Here is an 18886-nt window from a genome sequence, read left to right as displayed (position 1 = left end):
CTCGTGTGGATTGTCTTCTAGAACACGTTTGTCACCTGCCTTTTTCAAGAATCGGCCTGCAGCTTTTGTTATTCGCAAAAAACCCGCTCGTTCCATTGAAAACGCGCTAGCTTCGTGCCGGGCCCACTTGGGGCGCTAGTTGGTACGTGTCCGGAAAAGCTGGATATGTTGTTATGCTACGCACCATCTCAGCCACTACATGATGCCGGGGCTATTTTAATGAATGCGTCGCTAGGACTACACGAGCAAAGTCAATTCTATCACGGCCGAGTACGCCTCGAGTGGTCTCCAGCGATCGCCCTCATGATCCCTGAACGGTCCTGTCCAATCACCAGGCGAGCTACCACACCACGCGCTTTCCGGTCGCAATGACGCCGAAACGGGCGTGCGCGAGGTTCACCCATTACCACTCGCGAAAATACGGCGCCGACGGCACCTCACCGGGCGTATAGCTCGCGTCCCTCGACCACATTTCCAACGCATTTCAGGTTTCAGGCGTCCCCGCCACGGCGACGCAAGCATTGACGACACAACCGCGCGTCACCTTGCAACATGCGCGTTTGCTTCTTTCGTGTACTTTGTGCCACGAGGCCGTGCAACACTCGTCCGCAGCGTCACTGTTAGTCGCCACCACCAAAGAACTTTGTGCGACCCCCATCGCCTTCACCAGAGCTCAGACTCCGTCCATGCAGCGTGGCGCCCTGTCGCAGTGCCGATGTGGCGACGCACCGATGACAACGAAGTCCGAGAAGGCGCGAGCGGAACGAGCGCATGAGGATAAAAGAGCCATCTAAGCCATCAACTTCTAAGAAAATCGACCAGATCTGTCTTTCTGACACAGACGGGATGGAAAATCAAGATGCAGATATGGACCCCCGATCTCTTAAACGAACAAGGTCACCGACGGAGAAAAAACCTAGCTCTCCCACCAAGTCCAAGGCAAAGAAGTACGATAGAGAGATTCCTACTAAGAAGGACTTCTTAAAAGAGAGCGCTTTAGACCAAGCAGTTTCTACTGCTCGGATTTATTCAACATAGGAACATTAACAGTAATTCAGTGGAACTGTCGTTCCATACTTTCCGCTGCAACAGATTTGTTATATGTCATTTGTAAATATTCTCCAGATAATAATATTTTACAGGAAACTTGGCTTGTTGCAGGTCAGGCTTTTCATGTAAAAATTTCCGATGTTTTCGATTGTATCGCCTATCCCGAGGCGGTGGTTTAGTTTTGTTTGTCTCATCAAAAATCTGTCATATAGCTACTATAACATACCAGATAATGTCCCCAGACTGTGAAATCTTAGCACTGGATATAATACTCCCTGGTTGCACACCTTTTTCAATAATTAACACGTACTTCCCCGCTGGAGTGCAAGATACCCGCTATCTGGATACCTGTATTGCACGTAGTCAGAAAAGCATCCTACTGGTGGGAGATTTCAATTCTCATCATGTATCGTGGGGTTTCCGAACGGACACTTGTGGCAAACGCTTGAGGGATTGGGTCTTAACGAATCAGTGCTCTTGTTTAAATTCGAGAGTGCATACTTTCGTACGGGGTCAGTCGCGAACTGCCCTAGATCTTACGTTTGCTACCTCGATCATGTCTGTCACCGCCCGGCAGACGGTAAACTCCGGAAATAACAGTGATAACCTCCCTATAATTTTTGAACTGCTTACCCCCTTAACTAGTTTAGATAGTAATGTGCGCACTTTTGTTAATTACAAAAAATTTGAAAATGCATTAAAATCAGCTTTGCACGCTCAGGAGGGCATGGAGAGGGATATTAAAGCAATGAGCCTATGTTCCATTCTAAAACAGTCATCAAAAAAAGCTCAGTTTGTTGTGCAATCCACTAAGGGTGGATCATATTGTCCCTAGTGAAATTCTCACTGCGAGCGAGATTTTAGACGTAGAAAAGCAGCGTGGAAGAAACATTTATTCAACCGAAGTCCTGTTAATTGGGCTGATTATACATATATACCTACTACATATAAACGAACAGTCTTAAAAGCTAAGGACGATTATGATTCCAAGCACTACACATACCTTTCGAAGTCTTGCAATAAAAAGGACCTGTTTAAATTTCTTAGATCTCGTAAAGTTATACCGGCGCCCGTGAATGTCGATTCTGTCGTTTTAACAACAAAATAAGTGTCGGAATCACTTGAAAAAATTGCTCAAGGACTTGCGCAACGTTTCAAACATAAATTCCCCTTACACCTAAAGTAACCTCCCTTGGCAGACGACTTTGAGATAATAACAGCGACAGAGATTGAACGCATTATTAGTTCACTGCCAGCGTCATCCCCCAGTCCAGATGGAATTACAACAGGTATGCTAAAAGTCTTATTTGATAATGCGCCTCAGCACCTCCTAAACATAATAAATTTCTCTCTCAAGAATGCATGGATTCCAAGAGAGTGGAGAGTAGCTAAAATTATTCCACTATTAAAGAAAAAATCAGCTGGAGTTGACTTAGACAACATAAGACCAATTTCTCTTACTTCCAATGTCGTCAAATTAATAGAAAGAGTTCTTCACGGCCGTCTAACAAATTTTATGGAGGATGACACCCTTCTCAGTCCTTGCCAAATTGGATTTCGTCCCGGCCACTGCATATGGGCGCCCATGTATGGTGCGCCCATGTAGACTAAGAGAGCCGCGTTAAACTTGCTCGCCGCAATCGAGAGTACGCAGCTTTGGTGACGCTAGATGTATCAAAAGCATACGACTCTGTAGAACATTGTATTCTATTCGATAAACTTCAGTATACGAATATCTCAAAATATATAACCGCTTGGATCTATGGATTTATAAGAGATAGCGAGTTTTATTGTTACCAACACGGTATTTCGACGTCCAAACACAAGCAGACAAGAGGTGTACCACAGCGTTCCGTTCTTTACCCAATATTGTTTAATATTTTGCTAAGCACAATTCCTTTGTGTCCGGAAGTACATGTTTATAGTTACGCGGACGATATCGCATTTTTTACGTGCGCAAATAGTATACATTCACTACAACAGCCTCTGCAGAATTACTTAGGAATGCTGGAGACATGGCTAGAGGGGTTATGCATGTCGTTAAATAATAGCAAAAGTGCGGTATTGGTATTCCCATTAACTGCACAGGTGCAAATTACTTTACAATACCGACAGGAAATCATTCCTCAAGTTCACGAAGTCAAGTACCTTGGTGTCATTTACAATGGCAAACTCACCTGGCGCAGTCACATTGAACATATTAAAACAAAGGCAGAACGAGCGGCAGCTATAGCTCCGCCGGTTCAGCCACCGTCGCTCTGGACTACGCAGGGATACGTTACTGATGATCTATAAAATGTACGTTCGGCGCATAGCAGAATTCGGCTGCGTGATACTTTCCGGTGGCCCCGCCTAAAATACTAAACCTCTCAGACTTTTAGAAAGAGAAGCTCTACGGTCATGCCTCGGGCTTCCTAGATTTGTTGCCAACGTTGTTTTATATCAGGAAGCTCATATACTTACCCTAGATTGCAGATTCCGCATGCTTACGGTTCAGATATTTTTAAATATTTATCAGTTTTCAAAAAGACGTACGCAATATGCCTTTATCACTGAACCTGCTGAGTTTTTCCAAATATCGTGGTCGAGATCGCACAGCCCTCAGACAGTATTTGTACAAGCACAGTTGAAAAACTGGATGGTATGGTATCCATAAGCCAAGTTTACGATTCAAATGATGCCTTTACAGACCTCAAAATTGAGTTCGAGGACATATTTCCTAATCATGCTAAACTATTACCATGCGATATTTAATTGATATCTTACACGGCCACCTGCACCAGCTTACCACTGACAACGTAGTAGCTACTGACGTTTCTGTTTGTAATGAGAAGGCAGGAGTGGGGATCTTCTCTGAATCTCTTCAATGGTCCTACTCCCTTCGCCTTCCCGACTTCACAGCTATATTTCAGGCAGAATTATTAGCGATTATATTAGCATTATGGAAACTCCCCCCATAAGACACATTCGCTGTCATCGTGACCGACTCGCTATCTGTATGCACAGCACTAACTGCATCATTAAATTCAGTAATTCAAAGAAAATTTCGTTCGATGATACCTTCGTACTTACGAAAAGTATGTTTGCTTTGGGTACCGGGACAACGTGGGTTGCACTTGAATGAAATGGCAGATTCACTCGCACGAGCATCCCTTAACGGCCCTATCATATCTGTTTTGCCGACATCAGCTTATGTCACCGCGGCAAGGTACAGAAATTTCGCTACATCTCGAAATTCTGCAATATCCATGCTAACACCGTGCTCTGAATTCCACTATCTTAACTTCCCATGGAATATTAATTGGTGTCCTGCAAGGCTATCGGAAGTATCTTTTACAAAATTGAGATGTCGTATACCTCCTCTAAATTTTTACTTACACTAGTCTGGTCTCGCGATGTCCCCTCTATGTTCTTATTGCAGTGCGCCTGAAACTATTGAACATAATTTTCTCTCATGCCGCCGCTTTCTAAGACAAAGAAGAATATTAGAATACTCATTGACCAAACTGCGCCTATCACTAACCTCGACAAACATTCTTTCTTTTGGGGCAACTTCACTGGGAACCAGCCACAGGGATGCTTTTCTTGCTGTTTACAATTTTATTAGAGAGACAAAAAGAGTACTTTGCTGATTTTCTACAATTATCCATAGTTTCTATTACATCATTTCTTTACGTTAAATTGTTTTATCAAAATTCTTACCAATACTTTCATTGCAAGTCTAAATTACAGTTTTATCGTCCCACGCTCCACTATTCAAATGTAGTTTCTCTATACTTCTAACTTTACGGAAAACCGCCTGCTTCTTGGCCAATCCCCCATAGTGGGTACGCGCCACTGTCTGGGACAAAACACAAGACAAGACAAGAACAGAACATTCGAGTAGTTGCTTCTTGCGTTTCAACGTGGCATCGTCTTTTTTCAACTTCAAAACTTCAATTTTTCAAAATTCAACGTCACTGCCACGCTCGTAACAGACTGAAATGGGAGTCTTACCTCGACGGGCTGACGAGCTTACAGTCCTCTTTATTTTGGACACATTCGTCGGAACCAGGCATGTAGTATTTCCCATCGACACAATCGCACCTGTTGCCGAGAAGATTGCACTTCTTCTTGCCGAGCGGGCAGGTGCATTGAGCGCAAGTGCTGTGGAAAGAAAATACGGGGTTGGTTGGATAAACCGAGAGCAGACTATTTAGGTTATAATAAAATTCGCCTTCTTCGAGATTTTCACGAAGTTCGCTGCATGTTTGTCAGTGTATCTACTTGTTTGTCTATCGGAAGGTAGCTTCTTTCACGTCAACTTGGTTCACATGGGAGGCCATGGCTTTATGGGTAACGCACCGGCTGCTATAGTTAAGGAAGTAGCTTCAAAACGTTCATTGGAACAACTTCGTTCCCTGCCTAAGTGCCACTGTGTATGTGGCGCTTCTCATTGAACCTTTTTGATGCCAATATGGTTACGTGGTTATGTGCCACTGAGTATTTGCCGTTATTCAATGACAAAAAAATAAACTGATTTAAAATATCTCCATTGCAGGGGCAAATCCAACCCATGAAATATAGAATCACGCAAATTTGTTCAATTGCATGTACACACAGTCACCACGCGTGTATTTCGCCGTCATCAGGGTAACAATTATGGAGTTGTGGATAATCGGAATAGTCTTTAATGTATATAGAAGCTATCCAGTGAGATACAAACTCCGTGTTTATTTCTATATATATGTATTTTTTACAGCGGAAGCTGTCATGGACGCATCCAATAGTGTTTATGACGCGGTTATGTGCTGCAATTACCAAGTTAGACACCGCGGCCACACATTTAGTTTGCTTAAAGACAGGGACACATTTTTGAACCTCTTACGCAGTCGGAGAGAGATCGCGGCGAGTGCGCTCTGCGGCGAGAAATAAACGACGTCACTGCCGGCGAAGTCAATGGCGCGCCCCTGCTTTGCTGTGAGGTAATTATGTCACTATGATGTTGCCTTAAACCCCTTACCCCACTGTGTCTCTTCCCAGGAATGATACGTAGATGAATGTATATGTTCTATATGCGTAAGCATTTCTATGCCAACCCAACGAGAAGGAAGGAACGAAATCAACTTTATTCAGGTCCTGCAGGCCTTGAGGGCTTTGGGCTCTCATGGAGTGGGCGTCTCCCACGACGGAACCTGGAGGTTGAGTTTCCTGGTGGCGTCGTGGACCTGCTGGACGGCCCAGAGTTGGGGAGTGAGTTCTTCGCTCCGGATTGCTTCTTCAAACTTGCGCTGGTCCTGTTCGTAGTTTACGTGAGCTTGCGAGCACGGCCAGAGTAAATGATATACGTTAAGGGATGTATTGCAATTGGTGCAATGAGACTTGTCGTTGAGGTCAGGCATGTAATGGTATAATCTGTTTTGAGTGGGGTATTTGTCTGTTTGTAGCATTCTGAGTGTAACTCCTTGAGCTCGAGTGAGTGTGCGGTGTGGCGTGCTATACTGTCTGCGTTGTAGGTAGTAGTGGTTAGCGATTTCATTGTATGTAGGGGGCGCGTCCTTATTCTCCGAGTGGTTGGGTGAAGCCGCGTGGTCTGTAAGCGCGCGCGCAGCCTCGTGTGCCGCCTCGTTAAGGTTGGGGACGTCGCCGATCTTTGGTCCTAAGTGTGCTGGGAACCAGTATATGAAGTGGTTCTTAATCTCTTTCTTTGAAACAATTCTGAGAGCCTGTGCGCAGACCGTGGCCTTTTGGAAAGCTCTGATAGCGGCTATGGAGTCGCTGTAGATATGGGAAAGGTTGTCGTCGGTGAGCGCAACAGCGATCGCAACCTGTTCGGCCTGTTCAGGCTTCTTTGCATTTACCGTGGCTGCCTATCTTGTGGATCCGCGGCCGTCCACAACCGCCACTGCGAAAGCTTTGTTTCCCGTGTATGCCACCGCGTCCACAAAAGCTGAGCGTTCACGGTTCGCCAAGGCTTAGTTAAGAAGGAATTGTCCTCTCGCTTGTCGTCTGCCTCTGTTATTTTCGGGGTGTACGTTTCTGGGTATAGGGCGGACCGTGATCTTGGCGCGGACGTCCCGCGGGAGGTCCGCAAAGTCTTTTTCTATGTCTCCTTGTGCAAAGCCTAGCTTTTCTAGGATCGTGCGCCCCGGAGGCGTCGTCGAAAGCCTAGCAAGCTGGGGGCACTGCTGGGCTTCGGCAATTTCTTCCAGGGTGTTGTGCATGCCCAGGTGCCCCAGCTTCTCGTTACTGGTGCTGGTTGGAATGGCGACGGGTTTTGTGGTGACCTTTCTGATTTGAGCATTCAGTCTGTCTCTTTCAGATCGTGTCGAATTGAGCATTGCCGCAACGTATGCGAAGTGACAGGTGACGAACGCGTGTATGAGTTTGATGAGATTATGTTCCTTGAGGCCCCTGTGTCTATTGGGAATTCTTCTGATGAGCCCAATAGCATTGTTGGTATTGGTGATGAGCTTCTGAACCGTAGAGGCATTGACGTCTTTAGTCTCTACGATCATACCCAGGACTCTGATTTTGTCGACGCACGGTATGGCGTGTCCCGAAGTGGTTCGTACGGTAATTTCTTGATTATAATCGCAGTCTCACGAGTATGGCCTGCGGCCCTTCTGCGTGGGTCTGCGTACGAGCAGCTCCGACTTTGTAGGCGAGCATCTGGGTCCCGTGGGAATTAGAAATTCTTCTTTGGCGTTCACTGCTTCTTGCAAGATGCCCTGCACCATGCCCGGGGTTCCTTTGGACACCAACATGGTGATGTCATCTCCGTATATGTATGCTCGAGCCCGTGGATCTGCCCTAGTTTCTCAGCAAGTCCCGCCATGGCAAGGTTGAAAAGCATAGGGGAGATGACCGAGCCTTTGGGAGTGCCCCTGCTCCCCAGCGAGAGTGTCTCCGTGGAGAGGTCGGCAAATCGGAGCGTAGCCGTCCTGTTATCCAAGAATGACTTGACGTACGAGTGGAACCTAGCTCCGAGGTTGAGTTCGGAATTGGTGTCCACAATGTATTGGTGAGAGAGGTTATCGAACGCTTTCTCTAGATCCAACCCAAGAATGGCCTTGGCGTTTCTAATGAGGTCATCAATGATTTGGTGCTTGATTATAATCATGGCGTCTTGAGTTGATAGACCGGCTCTAAATCCGATGAGGGTGTGTGGTAACAGTTCCTTGGTTTCGAGGAATCTGGAGATTCTGTTCTGAATTGCGCGTTCCGCCGCCTTACCCACGCACGACGTGAGTGATATGGGTCTGAGGTTCTCGACGCCCGAGGGCATGTTGGGCTTTGGAACGAGAACAGTGGTGGCGTTCCTCCATTCCGGTGGGACCCTGCCGGAAGCCCAGACCTGATTGATTTGATCCGCTAGGAACCGGACGGAGTCTTCGTCCAAGTTACGAAGGGCCTTGTTACTAACACCGTCCGGACCTGGGGCCGATGTGCCATTCAAGTTTTGGAGGATGGTCCTGATTTTTTGCAGGGTGAAGGGTTCATCGAGGTCGGGGTTGTCCGCTCCCGTGTACGGGGAACCGGATGCCTCGGCCTCGTTTTCGTGGCTGCTCGAGAGTGGCATGTATCTTTCGGCAAGTCTTGCCATGAATTCCTGCTCGTTGGAGGTTTCCAGTTCACGTTTCGCTATCTTGTCAGCGGCCTTGGTCTGGGAGCTCCTGGTTTGACCTTTGTTAAGAAGGTGTTTGAGTAGGTTCCAAGTTTTTCCATATGTCACGCTGCCATCGGCCCTTGCACATACTTCGTCCCATTGTTGGTTGGAGAGTACTACACAGTGGTGCTCAATGTCCTCGTTCAGTAATGCAATCTTTTTCCTAAGTCTTCTATTGAGTCTCTGGGTACGCCATCTCTGCAGTATGGATCTTTTCGCTTCCAGCATGTGAGCGAGCTTAGCGTCCATCCCGATTGTCTGGACATCTGTTTCTATTTCCTGGGTCGCGTTTCGGGCGTCCTCCTTTAGTTCTTGCGTCCACTGTTCTAGTGTAGCGGGCTTGTCGGTACGTTCCTTTCTTATCTGTCTAAACGCATCCAAATCCGTGTATCTCCACTTTCGTAGTGGTTTCAAGGCGGTTGCCATTGACGTTTCCACAATGTAATGGTCGCTGCCGAGGTCGTCGCTGGTATTATGCCAGGTGGCCCCCTCGGTGTTGAGAACGAATGTGAGGTCTGGGGTGGTGTCCCTCGAGACCGAGTTGCCCATCCTGGTAGGGTAGAGCGCGGACGTGATAAGGTTGAGGACCATCTCTTCCGCATGGGTGGTAAGATTTCTGCCTTTGTCGCTGGTGACGCCGTAGCCCCATTCTACGTTTGGGGCGTTGAAATCTCCGTCATTAATCAGTGGGTTGTCCCCGGCTTTGTCCCTGGCCTTCTTCAACAGTCTTCTGAAACTTTGCGTTCTGTGGTTCGGGCTGCTGTACATGTTCAGTGCTAGTATGCTCTTAGCCTTCTTGCCTTTGGGAACGACTTCTATGAACAAGTGCTCGCATTTGCCGTCCGGATTACTTCTGTCAATTTCGGCCCACGCGAGCCTGTTACTGACAAACGTCGCTACGCCGCTGCAGGCTTTTGTTGGTGGAACGGCAATTGTTTCATATCCCGGAAGTGTTGGTGTGTCGGTGTTGGTCTCTTGAATGAGTATGATGTCCGGCTTGTTTGTAGTGTGTCTGATGTGCTGGTGCAAGACGGATTTCTTCTTGCGGAACCCGCGACAATTCCATTGCCAGATTATGAGCTTGCCTTGATTGTTCGTTTGCGCTTGGTGCCATTCGGCTGGTTCTCGCTTATTTGCCTTCTCCATTTTTATTTTCTACTATGGTTGCGGACTTTACCGCCATTTTCGGTGTGACGATATCGCTTGTTGAAGTGTTCCTTCTGACTAAGGGGGAGGCAGGGGAGTTGACCGGTGCTGTGGAGGGAGTAAAGACGGACCGTCTTTACTCCCTCCACTCCCTCCTTTCGAGGCCCTCGATCCTGGCACCGAAGCCCTTCTCCATCACTTCTACCCTGCTCGTTAGGCCATCGACCGCCTCTACTAGTCTGTCGTGCCCCTTCTTTAGTGACTCGACATAGAATTGTAGTTGACCTACGGTACTAAGGATTTTGTCCAATTTACCGTCTATGTCCTTGGCAGGCGTGTCACATTGCCTGGTCTTGGCCTTGCGTTTCTTGGTGGCTGGTGTGCCCGCGGGTGGGCTTTGACTAGTCATTTCTGATTCCGCTACGCTGGAGGGATTCGGACTGGGTGAAGTGTCCATGTGCATGTCCTGTGTCTGTGCAGTTCGTGAGCTAATTTGCGTTTTCAGCAATCTATTCTCGTTAGCCAGTTCTGTCATTGTGCGTCTGAGTTGTCAATTTCGTGCTTAAGTGCTTTGATTCTCTCGAAGATGTCTTTGTGTACATTATTCTCTGGCCGCGCTTGCAAGCTCACCTGAGATTGATCCCTCAGTGGCCCGGAGTTAGTGGGTAGCGTCCCTGCCATTGCCGGGCGTGGCATCCCGTTGTCGCCTTGACTCGCTGGGCCCAGCTGTTAGCTCCGGCGGCGGGTGCGAAGCGCACGCCCGAGGTGGAACGTCCCTGGCTCCCGAGTGTGCGGGAGCGGCTCCTGCGACCTCTGCTGGCCGATCGGGATCCCGAGCTCGCTCTGGAGCTGGAGCGTCCTCTGCGCTCCCGCTGTCCGTCTGACTGCTGCGCCGCACCTGCGCCGCACCTGCGCCGTTCTGCCTTAAGAGACTCGTCGCCTTTTCTCGAAGTTTCTTGGACGCAATGGCTGCCTGCTTGTTCTCGATCCTTCGTTCGCGTACCACGTATGGGACCCGGTATCTGCTCTTGCATTCCTTGCTGGCCGTGGGGCGTTTCTCCCCGCACAGCGCGCAAGAGACTTCTTCACAAGCGTGATCTTCTCCGGGGTCTGGAATGCCGCAATCCCTGCAAGTCTGCTTCTCCGGTGTGGGGCATACTTCTGCTCGGTGCCCTAGTTTGCCGCAAGCCTGACATATGGCGATCTGCTTCCTGTAGAGCGAGCACTCTACCCATGCACATCCGTACATCACGTGGTTTGGAACTTTGTGTCCTTCGAAGACTACGATCTCAGTCCCGGTTTCCTTAATGCGCTTCGCCGCCAGTGCGAGTGGGTTTCTCGGGTTGACGATGGACCTGCTTATTGTTTCTTGCGTGCGGTGGAGCGGAATGTTGCGAATGACTCCCTTGCACGTGTCGTCCGGTGCAGTCTGGTAGGAGAAGGCCTCGTACTTCTGCCCGCCGATGGTGACGCTCTGAATTTTCAAATATCCGTTTACGTTCTCGGGTAGCGGGGAACTCACGACCGTGATGTTCTGTTTGAGGTTGGGGCAAATTGTGTCCCCGTCGCACTGCATCGATGCGAGTCCGGCTCCTTCTTGAATGGCCTGCCCAATTCCCACGTGTCCGGTTTTGGCGATGTTCAGTCCGCCGCGGATGCGAATTACTACTTTGGTCTCGTTTTGCGGGAGTAAGGACATTCTACTTGCCTTGATGATTTCTTTACGGGCCGACATGGGTTTGAGTGCGTTCGCTCTGGCGCCGGAGGCTGCCACGTTGGCAGCCATGTTGAGGTTAGACTTAGGCTTGGTCGCTCTTCGTGGGGCGATGTCGCACCACCCGTTCCTGACGGAAACCTCCGAGGGCTAGATTTCTCGGCCGATCACTTCGTAATTCATTGTAGTGCCGTTGGCAAGACTTGGGTAGATGTCTCTGTGCCGGTGGAAGCACTGGCGTCCGTCCAAGCGACGAAATCGTCGGTGGGTACAGCGTTAGGGTTAGCCGACGTAGCGCCCGCTTCGGGCATAAAAGTCCTCGCGGTAGTGCACAAAAGAAATTTACAGGGTCTAAAATGGTCTTGAAGTCAAGCATATATCTTCATAAACCTGATGCCGCGGTGCGATGGCACTGGTTTCGGAAAAATCACACTTAATTTGAGCAAATTACGAGGCTTCGACGCGACGCTTGTCCGTCCGTGACGTAAGATGAATGCAATGGCATATAGCTTCCTAAACAATGGCTCATACCCCCGCAGTAGGGTTTCTGTGGTAGGACCACGAGTGTTCTGCCTAGGAATATACAGCTTCGCCGTAGAAGCGCTCGTAGAGTGCACTGTAAGGTTTTATAGCTTTTAGGCGCTCTGATGTAAGCCGAGGTTTTCTGGCCTTGCGCGGCCATTCTCTAATTTTGTGTGGAAAACTATCGTTATACGCGCTTAAAAGTCGGTGTACCAAAAAAACAAAAACAAAAAAAACAATAGGTGCCTTGCCAACGTTGGTGCCGCGGAAAACTTCGTCCCATTTCGCTATAGACAAACAGTTGACAGATTAAGGGTATCTGTAATTATGTGCTGAAAAGGGGTTGAACGGTTGAACTAGGCCTTGCATCCCAAAAATTAAATTCCTAATATCTTAAACCTAAATGATATAACAGGTAGCATATGTGGTTTAAGGACACCAGAGCAGGCAGGTTCGTTTTTGGCACTTGTTATGCTACGCATCATCTCAGCCACTACATGATGCCGGGGCTATTTTAATGAATGCGTCGCTAGGACTACACGAGCGAAGTGAATTCTATCACGGCCGAGTACGCCTCGAGTGGTCTCCGGTGATCGCCCTCATGATCCTTGAACGGTCCTGTCCAATCACCAGGCCAGCTACCACACCACGCGCTTTCCAGTCGCAATGACGCCGAAATGGCATGCGCGCGGTTCACCCATTACCGCTCGCGAAAATACGGCGCCGACGGCACCTCACCGGGCGTATAGCTCGCGTCCCTCGACTACATTTCCAATGCATCTCAGGTTTCAGGCGTCCCCGCCACGGCGACGCAAGCATTGACGACACAACCGTGCGTCACCTTGCAACATGCGCGTTTGCTTCTTTCGCGTACTTTGTGCCACGAGGCCGTGCAACATTCATCCGCAGCGTCACTGTTAGCCGCGACCACCAAAGAACTTTGTGCGACCCCCATCGCCTTCACCAGTGCTCAGACTCCGTCTATGCAGCGTGGCGCCCTGTCGCAGCGCCGATGTGGTGACGCACGGATGACAACGAAGTCCGAGAAGGCGCGCGCGGAACGAGCGCATGAGGATAAAAGAGCCATCTAAGCCATCAACTTCTAAGAAAATCGACCAGATCTGTCTTTCTGACACAGACAGGATGGAAAATCAAGATGCAGATATGCACCCCCGATCTCTTAAACGAACAAGGTCACCGACGGAGAAAAATCCTAGCTCTCCCACCAAGTCCAAGGCAAAGAAGTACGATAGAGAGATTCCTACTAAGAAGGACTTCTTAAAAGAGAGCGTTTTAGACCAAGCAGTTTCTACTGCTCGGATTCATTCACCCTAGGAACTTTAACAGTAATTCAGTGGAACTGTCGTTCCATACTTTCCGCTGCAACAGACTTGTTATATCTTATTTCTGAATATACTCCAGATATTACTATTTTACAGGAAACTTGGCTTGTTGCAGGTCAGGCTTTTCATCTAAAAAATTTCCGATGTTTTCGATTGGATCGCGTATCCCGTGGCGGTGGTTTAGTTTTGTTTGCCTCATCAAAAATCTGTCATAGAGCTACTATAACATGCCAGATAATGTCCCCAGACTGTGAAATCTTAGCACTGGATATAATACTCCCTGGTTGCACACCTTTTTCAATAATTAACACGTACTTCCCCGCTGGAGTGCAAGATATCCGCCATCTGGATACCTGTATTGCACGTAGTCAGAAAAGCATCCTACTGGTGGGAGATTTCAATTCTCATCATGTATCGTGGGGTTTCCGAACGGACACTTGTGGCAAACGCTTGAGGGATTGGGTCTTAACGAATCAGTGCTCTTGTTTAAATTCGAGAGCGCATACTTTCGTACGGGGTCAGTCGCGAACTGCCCTAGATCTTACGTTTGCTACCTCGATCACGTCTGTCACCACCTGGAAGACTGTAGACTTCGGAACTAACAGTGATCACCTCCCTATAATTTTTGAACTGCTTACCGCGATAACTAGTTTAGATAGTAATGTGCGCACTTTTGTTAAATACGAAAAAATTTGAAATGCATTAAAATGAGCTTTACCCGCTCAGGAGGGCATGGAGAGGGATATTAAAGCAATGAGCCTAGGATAGGATAGGATAGGAGAGGGATAACTTTAATAAAGTGCCGGCAAACGACGATTTAACGAGTCGTGACGATGGCCAAGCGTCGACCCCGGTTTATTCCCTACCCTGCACTAGCCCAGTTGGGCCCGTTTGTAGTGGGTCATGAGGCTTTTGCTTTTCGAGTGCACCCCGGGCCTGCTGGACGGCCCATAGTTGTGAGTCCTTGTCTGCAGACTGCAGTGCACCTTGAAGGTCTGGCGGGTAAGTCCTGGATGTAGCTGCCGTCGGGAACCTGGCACAGTCCCACATGATGTGCCATTGGTCCGCCGGACCCGCTGCGCAAACACCTCACAGCCCACTCAGATAGAGCTCTGGGTGAAGCACGTGCAGCATTGCGGGGGCGAGGAGTGACGCGGTCTGTAGTTGTCTTAGGATTACGGCCTCCTCCCGACTGAGTGCCGGGTGGGGAGGTGGCATTGTCCGTCGAGCTAAGCGCTAACACTTGGTTACTTCGGCATAACTAGTCAATCTGTCCTTGGTTTCGAACCACCACACAGAACGGTCACTCTCTGGGGCGCGGAAAGTAAGCGCTCGCCCCGCTGAATGAGCGGTCCCGTTGTGGTTCGGTGAGGATGCGCACTCGCCGGCATGCGCCGGGAACCACTTGATACGGATGGTGCTGCCGCGGTCTTGAAGTTGGAGCTTGCCGATGATGGCGGCCGCCGGCGCGCATAATCGCCCCTTGGCAAAGTTGCGCACGGTATTCCTCGAGTCGCTGAGCACGGTGCGACACTCGGCCTCGGTGATCGCCAGAGCGATGGCAACCTCCTCAGCGTCTGTGGCGTTCGTGGAACGCACGCTCGCCGCCGTTGTCTTGGTGCCGGTAGCCGCCGCAACGACCCCTGCCGCGAAGCCTTCCCGCTTGTATTCCGCGGCGTCCACATACCGGGCGTGCGGGTCTTGGGCGTGTTGTTCAGTGAGGGCCTTGGCCCGCGCCTGCCGCCGTTCTTGGTTGTATTCTGGGTGCATGTTCTTCGGGATGGGGTCCACGTAAATGTGGGCCCACGCCTCATCTGTGATCTCGCACGGTTGCCGGCTGGGAGCTTGGGGCTTGTAACCCAGGGACGTCAGTATACTGCGGCCCATCTTGGTGGTAGAGAGGCGCTCGAATTGCGCGGTGAGCTGCGCCTCGGCTATGTATTCTAGGGTGTTATGGACGCCGAGCTGCAAGAGCCGAGCTGTACTCGTGGTCTCCATTAAACCCAGCGCCGTCTTGTAAGCCCGTCTGATCAGCGTGTTGATCTTGGTCCTGTCAGTGACGTGCCATCTAAGGTAGGCCACAGCGTCGGCGATGTGACTGGTCACGAACGACTGGACAAGGCGCACGAGACTGTCTTCACGCATGCCCGCCCGTCGTGCAGAGACTCGATGTATGAGCCTGATGGCGTCCATTGCCTTGGTGGTAAGGTTGTTGATGGTCTCGTCTTTGCGGCCACTCTTGTTGAGCAGCAGGCCCGGGACCCTGATCTTGGGAACTTCGGGGATGCGTTGCCCCGATGCAGTCACAATTTTGATGTGACTCGGATTTGGCGGGCGAGCACATGAGGCCTGTGCCATCAAGGTGCTGCTCTATGGCGGTAACCGCCGCTTGCAGCTGTTTCTCGATGCTGGCGTCGGTGCCGCCGGCCGCCCACAGGGTAATGTCGTCGGCGTAGATCGTATGCCGGACGCCGGTCCCCGCTACTGCCCTCGCTACCCCGATCATGACGAGGTTAAAGAGCAACGGCGATTTGACCGAACCCTGCGGAGTACCCGTACTGCCGAGCTTGTGTTCGGGGAGCTTGAGGTCTCCGGCCTGCAGTTCCACCGTGCGGTTGGTCAAAAAGTGCTGAATGTAATTGTAGCTCGTTACCCCCATGTTGAGCCTTGATACTTGTCCTAATATGGTTGAGTGTTTGACTTTGTCGAATGCAATTTGTAAATCGAGACCCAGAATTACTTTGCTGTCTAGAGTCTTGTTGTCAACGATTTCTTGTTTGAGTTGTAATATGGCATCTTGTGTGCTGAGTCTGCGCCGGAAGCCGATCATCGTGTCAGGATAGAGGCCTTCCTTCTCTAGGTATTCCTGCCACCGGTTGGCGACCACGTGCTCCAGTACCTTGCCCACGCAGGACGTCAGCGAGATGGGACGCAGGTTGCCGATGTCCAGTGGTTTGCCCGGTTTCGGAATCAGGATCGTTCTTGCCGTTTTCCACTGTCGGGGGAGCTTGCCTGAATGCCAGCATTCATTGAAGTAATCGGTTAGGGCCTCTATCGAAGCGTCGTCCAGGTTGCGTAGCATCTTGTTTGTAACGAGATCTGGGCCGGCTGCTGACTGGGTGTTGAGCTCGTGCAGCGCTACCCGTACCTCTGATATGGCAATGTCTCGGTCTAGCCACGCGTTGGGCAGCCCTCCGTTCGGCGGGTGGGTTTCCGTTGGCGTGTCTGGCAGATACTTGGCTTCCAGGCTCCTGATAACAGCGTCTTTTCCTTGTTGTTGTGTGATGGTGTGCATGAGGCAGGCCAGGCGGTCTCCCTGGGTTGACTTGGTCTTTGTGTCGTCTAGGAGGTGCCGAAATAGATTCCATGTACAACTGCGATGCAACTCCCTGTCAGCTCGGTTGCAGATCTTGTTCCACTGTTGACGGCACCGGAGCATGCAATCTTGTTCAATGGCCCTATTTAAGTCAGGCACCTTCTTCCTCAATTTGCGATTCAGCCGGTGCTGCTTCCAACGCGCCTGTATCGAACGTTTGGCCTCTATCAGATGGGCCAGGTGGCTGTCCATGATGATGGCGTCCTCGTCTGTTTCTATGGTCTTTGTGGCTAAGCGCACTGCATCGCGGAGTTCCGCAGTCCAGGTTTCGATCTCTGTGATGTCTTGTGCTGTGGTGAGGCGCCCCTTACGGAACTCGTCCCAGTCCGTCCACTTATGTATAATGGTGTTGCTCCGTAATCGGTTGGGTATCGTAATTTCGAGGATGTAGTGGTCACTGCCCAGGTTGGCGCCCATGTTGTGCCATGTTACTTTGCCCGTGTGGTCATTTTTTATGAACGTAAGGTCTGGTGTGGTGTCTCGTGCTACGGAGTTGCCGATGCGGGTAGGATGCGCGGGGTCCGTGATTAGGACACATTTGTGGTCCAGGGTATCCTGTAATAAGTCCCGTCCCTTGGCCGTGTCCTTCACATAACCCCACGCAAGATGGGCGGCGTTGAAGTCCCCTCCGATCAGCAACGTGTTGTCTCTGGTTTCGGTGCTGGCTGTGTGTAGTAGGGTCTTGAATTTCTGTGTTTGGTGCTTGGGGTTCCATTCTAAAACAGTCATCAAAAAAAGCTCAGTTTGTTGTGCAATCAACTAAGGGTGGATCATATTGTCCCTGGTGGAATTCTGACTGCGAGCGAGATTTTAGGCGTAGAAAAGCAGCGTGAAAGAAACTTTTATTGAACCAAAGTCCTGTTAATTGGGCTGATTATGCATATATAGCTACTACATTTAAACGAACAGTCTCAAAAGCTAAGGAGGCTTATGGTTCGAAGCACTACACATACCTTTCGAAGTCTTGCAATAAAAAGGCCCTGTTTAAATCTCTTAGATCTTGTAAAGATATACCGGCGCCCCTGAATGTCGATTCTGTCGTTTTAACAACAAAAGAAGTATCGGAATCACTTGAAAAAATTGTTCAAGGGCTTGCGCACCGTTTCAAATATAAATTGCTCTTAAACCTAAAGAAACCTCCCTCGGCAGACGACTTTGAGATAATAACAGCGACAGACATTGAACGCATTATTAGTTCACTGCCAGCGTCATCCCCCGGTCCAGATGGAATTACAACAGGAATGCTAAAAGTCTTATTTGATAATGTGCCTCTGGACCTCCTAAACATAATAAATTTCTCTCTCAAGAATGCATGGGTTCCCAGAGAGTGGAGAGTAGCTAAAATTATTCCACTATTAAAGAAAAAATCAGCTGGACTTGACTTAGACAACATAAGACCAATTTCTCTTACTTCCAATGTCGTCAAATTAATAGAAAGAGTTCTTCACGGCCGTATAACAAATCTTATGGAGGATGACACCCCTCTCAGTCCTTGCCAAATTGGATTTCGTCCCGGCCACTCCATATGGTGCGCCCATGAAGACTTAGAGAGCCGCGTTAAACTTGCTCGCCGCAAACGACAGTACGCAGCTTTGCTGACGCTAGATGTATCAAAAACATACGACTCTGTAGAACATTGTATTCTATTCGATAAACTTCAGTCTACGAATATCCCAAAATATATAACTGCTTGCATCTATGAATTTATAAGAGATAGAGAGTTTTATTGTTACCAACACGGTATTTCGACGTCCAAACACAAGCAGACAAGAGGTGTACCACAGCGTTCCGTTCTTTACCCAATATTATTTAATATTTTGCTAAGCGCAATTCCTTTGTGTCCGGAAGTACATGTTTATGTTTACGCGGACGATATCGCATTTTTCACGTCTGCAAATAATATACATTCACTACAACAGTCGCTTGCAGAATTACATAGGAATGCTGGAGACATGGCTAGAGGGGTTATGCATGTCGTTAAATATTAGCAAAAGTGTGGTATTGGTATTGCCATTAACTGCAAAGGTGCGAATGTCTTTACAATACTGACAGGAAATCATTCCTCAAGTTCACGAAGTCAAATACCT

General features: G+C 49.2%; 2 protein-coding genes across 9 annotated transcripts in view; both read right to left on the bottom strand.

The window, feature by feature from the left end:
* LOC135914492 (kielin/chordin-like protein) overlaps positions 1-18886 on the bottom strand; it is a 584091-nt gene that overhangs the window by 462334 nt on the left and 102871 nt on the right. The window lies entirely within an intron of this gene.
* The window catches only part of LOC135914491 (multiple epidermal growth factor-like domains protein 10), a 164316-nt gene that overhangs the window by 101031 nt on the left and 44399 nt on the right, over positions 1-18886 (bottom strand). For all 7 annotated transcript variants that reach the window (XM_070523573.1, XM_070523574.1, XM_070523578.1 and 4 more), the window contains exon 6: positions 5047-5196. In XM_070523573.1, the coding sequence (XP_070379674.1) occupies positions 5047-5196 (150 nt within the window). The remainder of the gene's footprint in view (positions 1-5046; positions 5197-18886) is intronic.

The sequence above is a fragment of the Dermacentor albipictus genome, chromosome 8, assembly GCF_038994185.2.
Source record: "Dermacentor albipictus isolate Rhodes 1998 colony chromosome 8, USDA_Dalb.pri_finalv2, whole genome shotgun sequence".
Classification (NCBI taxonomy): Eukaryota; Metazoa; Arthropoda; class Arachnida; order Ixodida; family Ixodidae; genus Dermacentor; species Dermacentor albipictus.
This window is presented reverse-complemented; position numbering and strand designations above follow the sequence as displayed.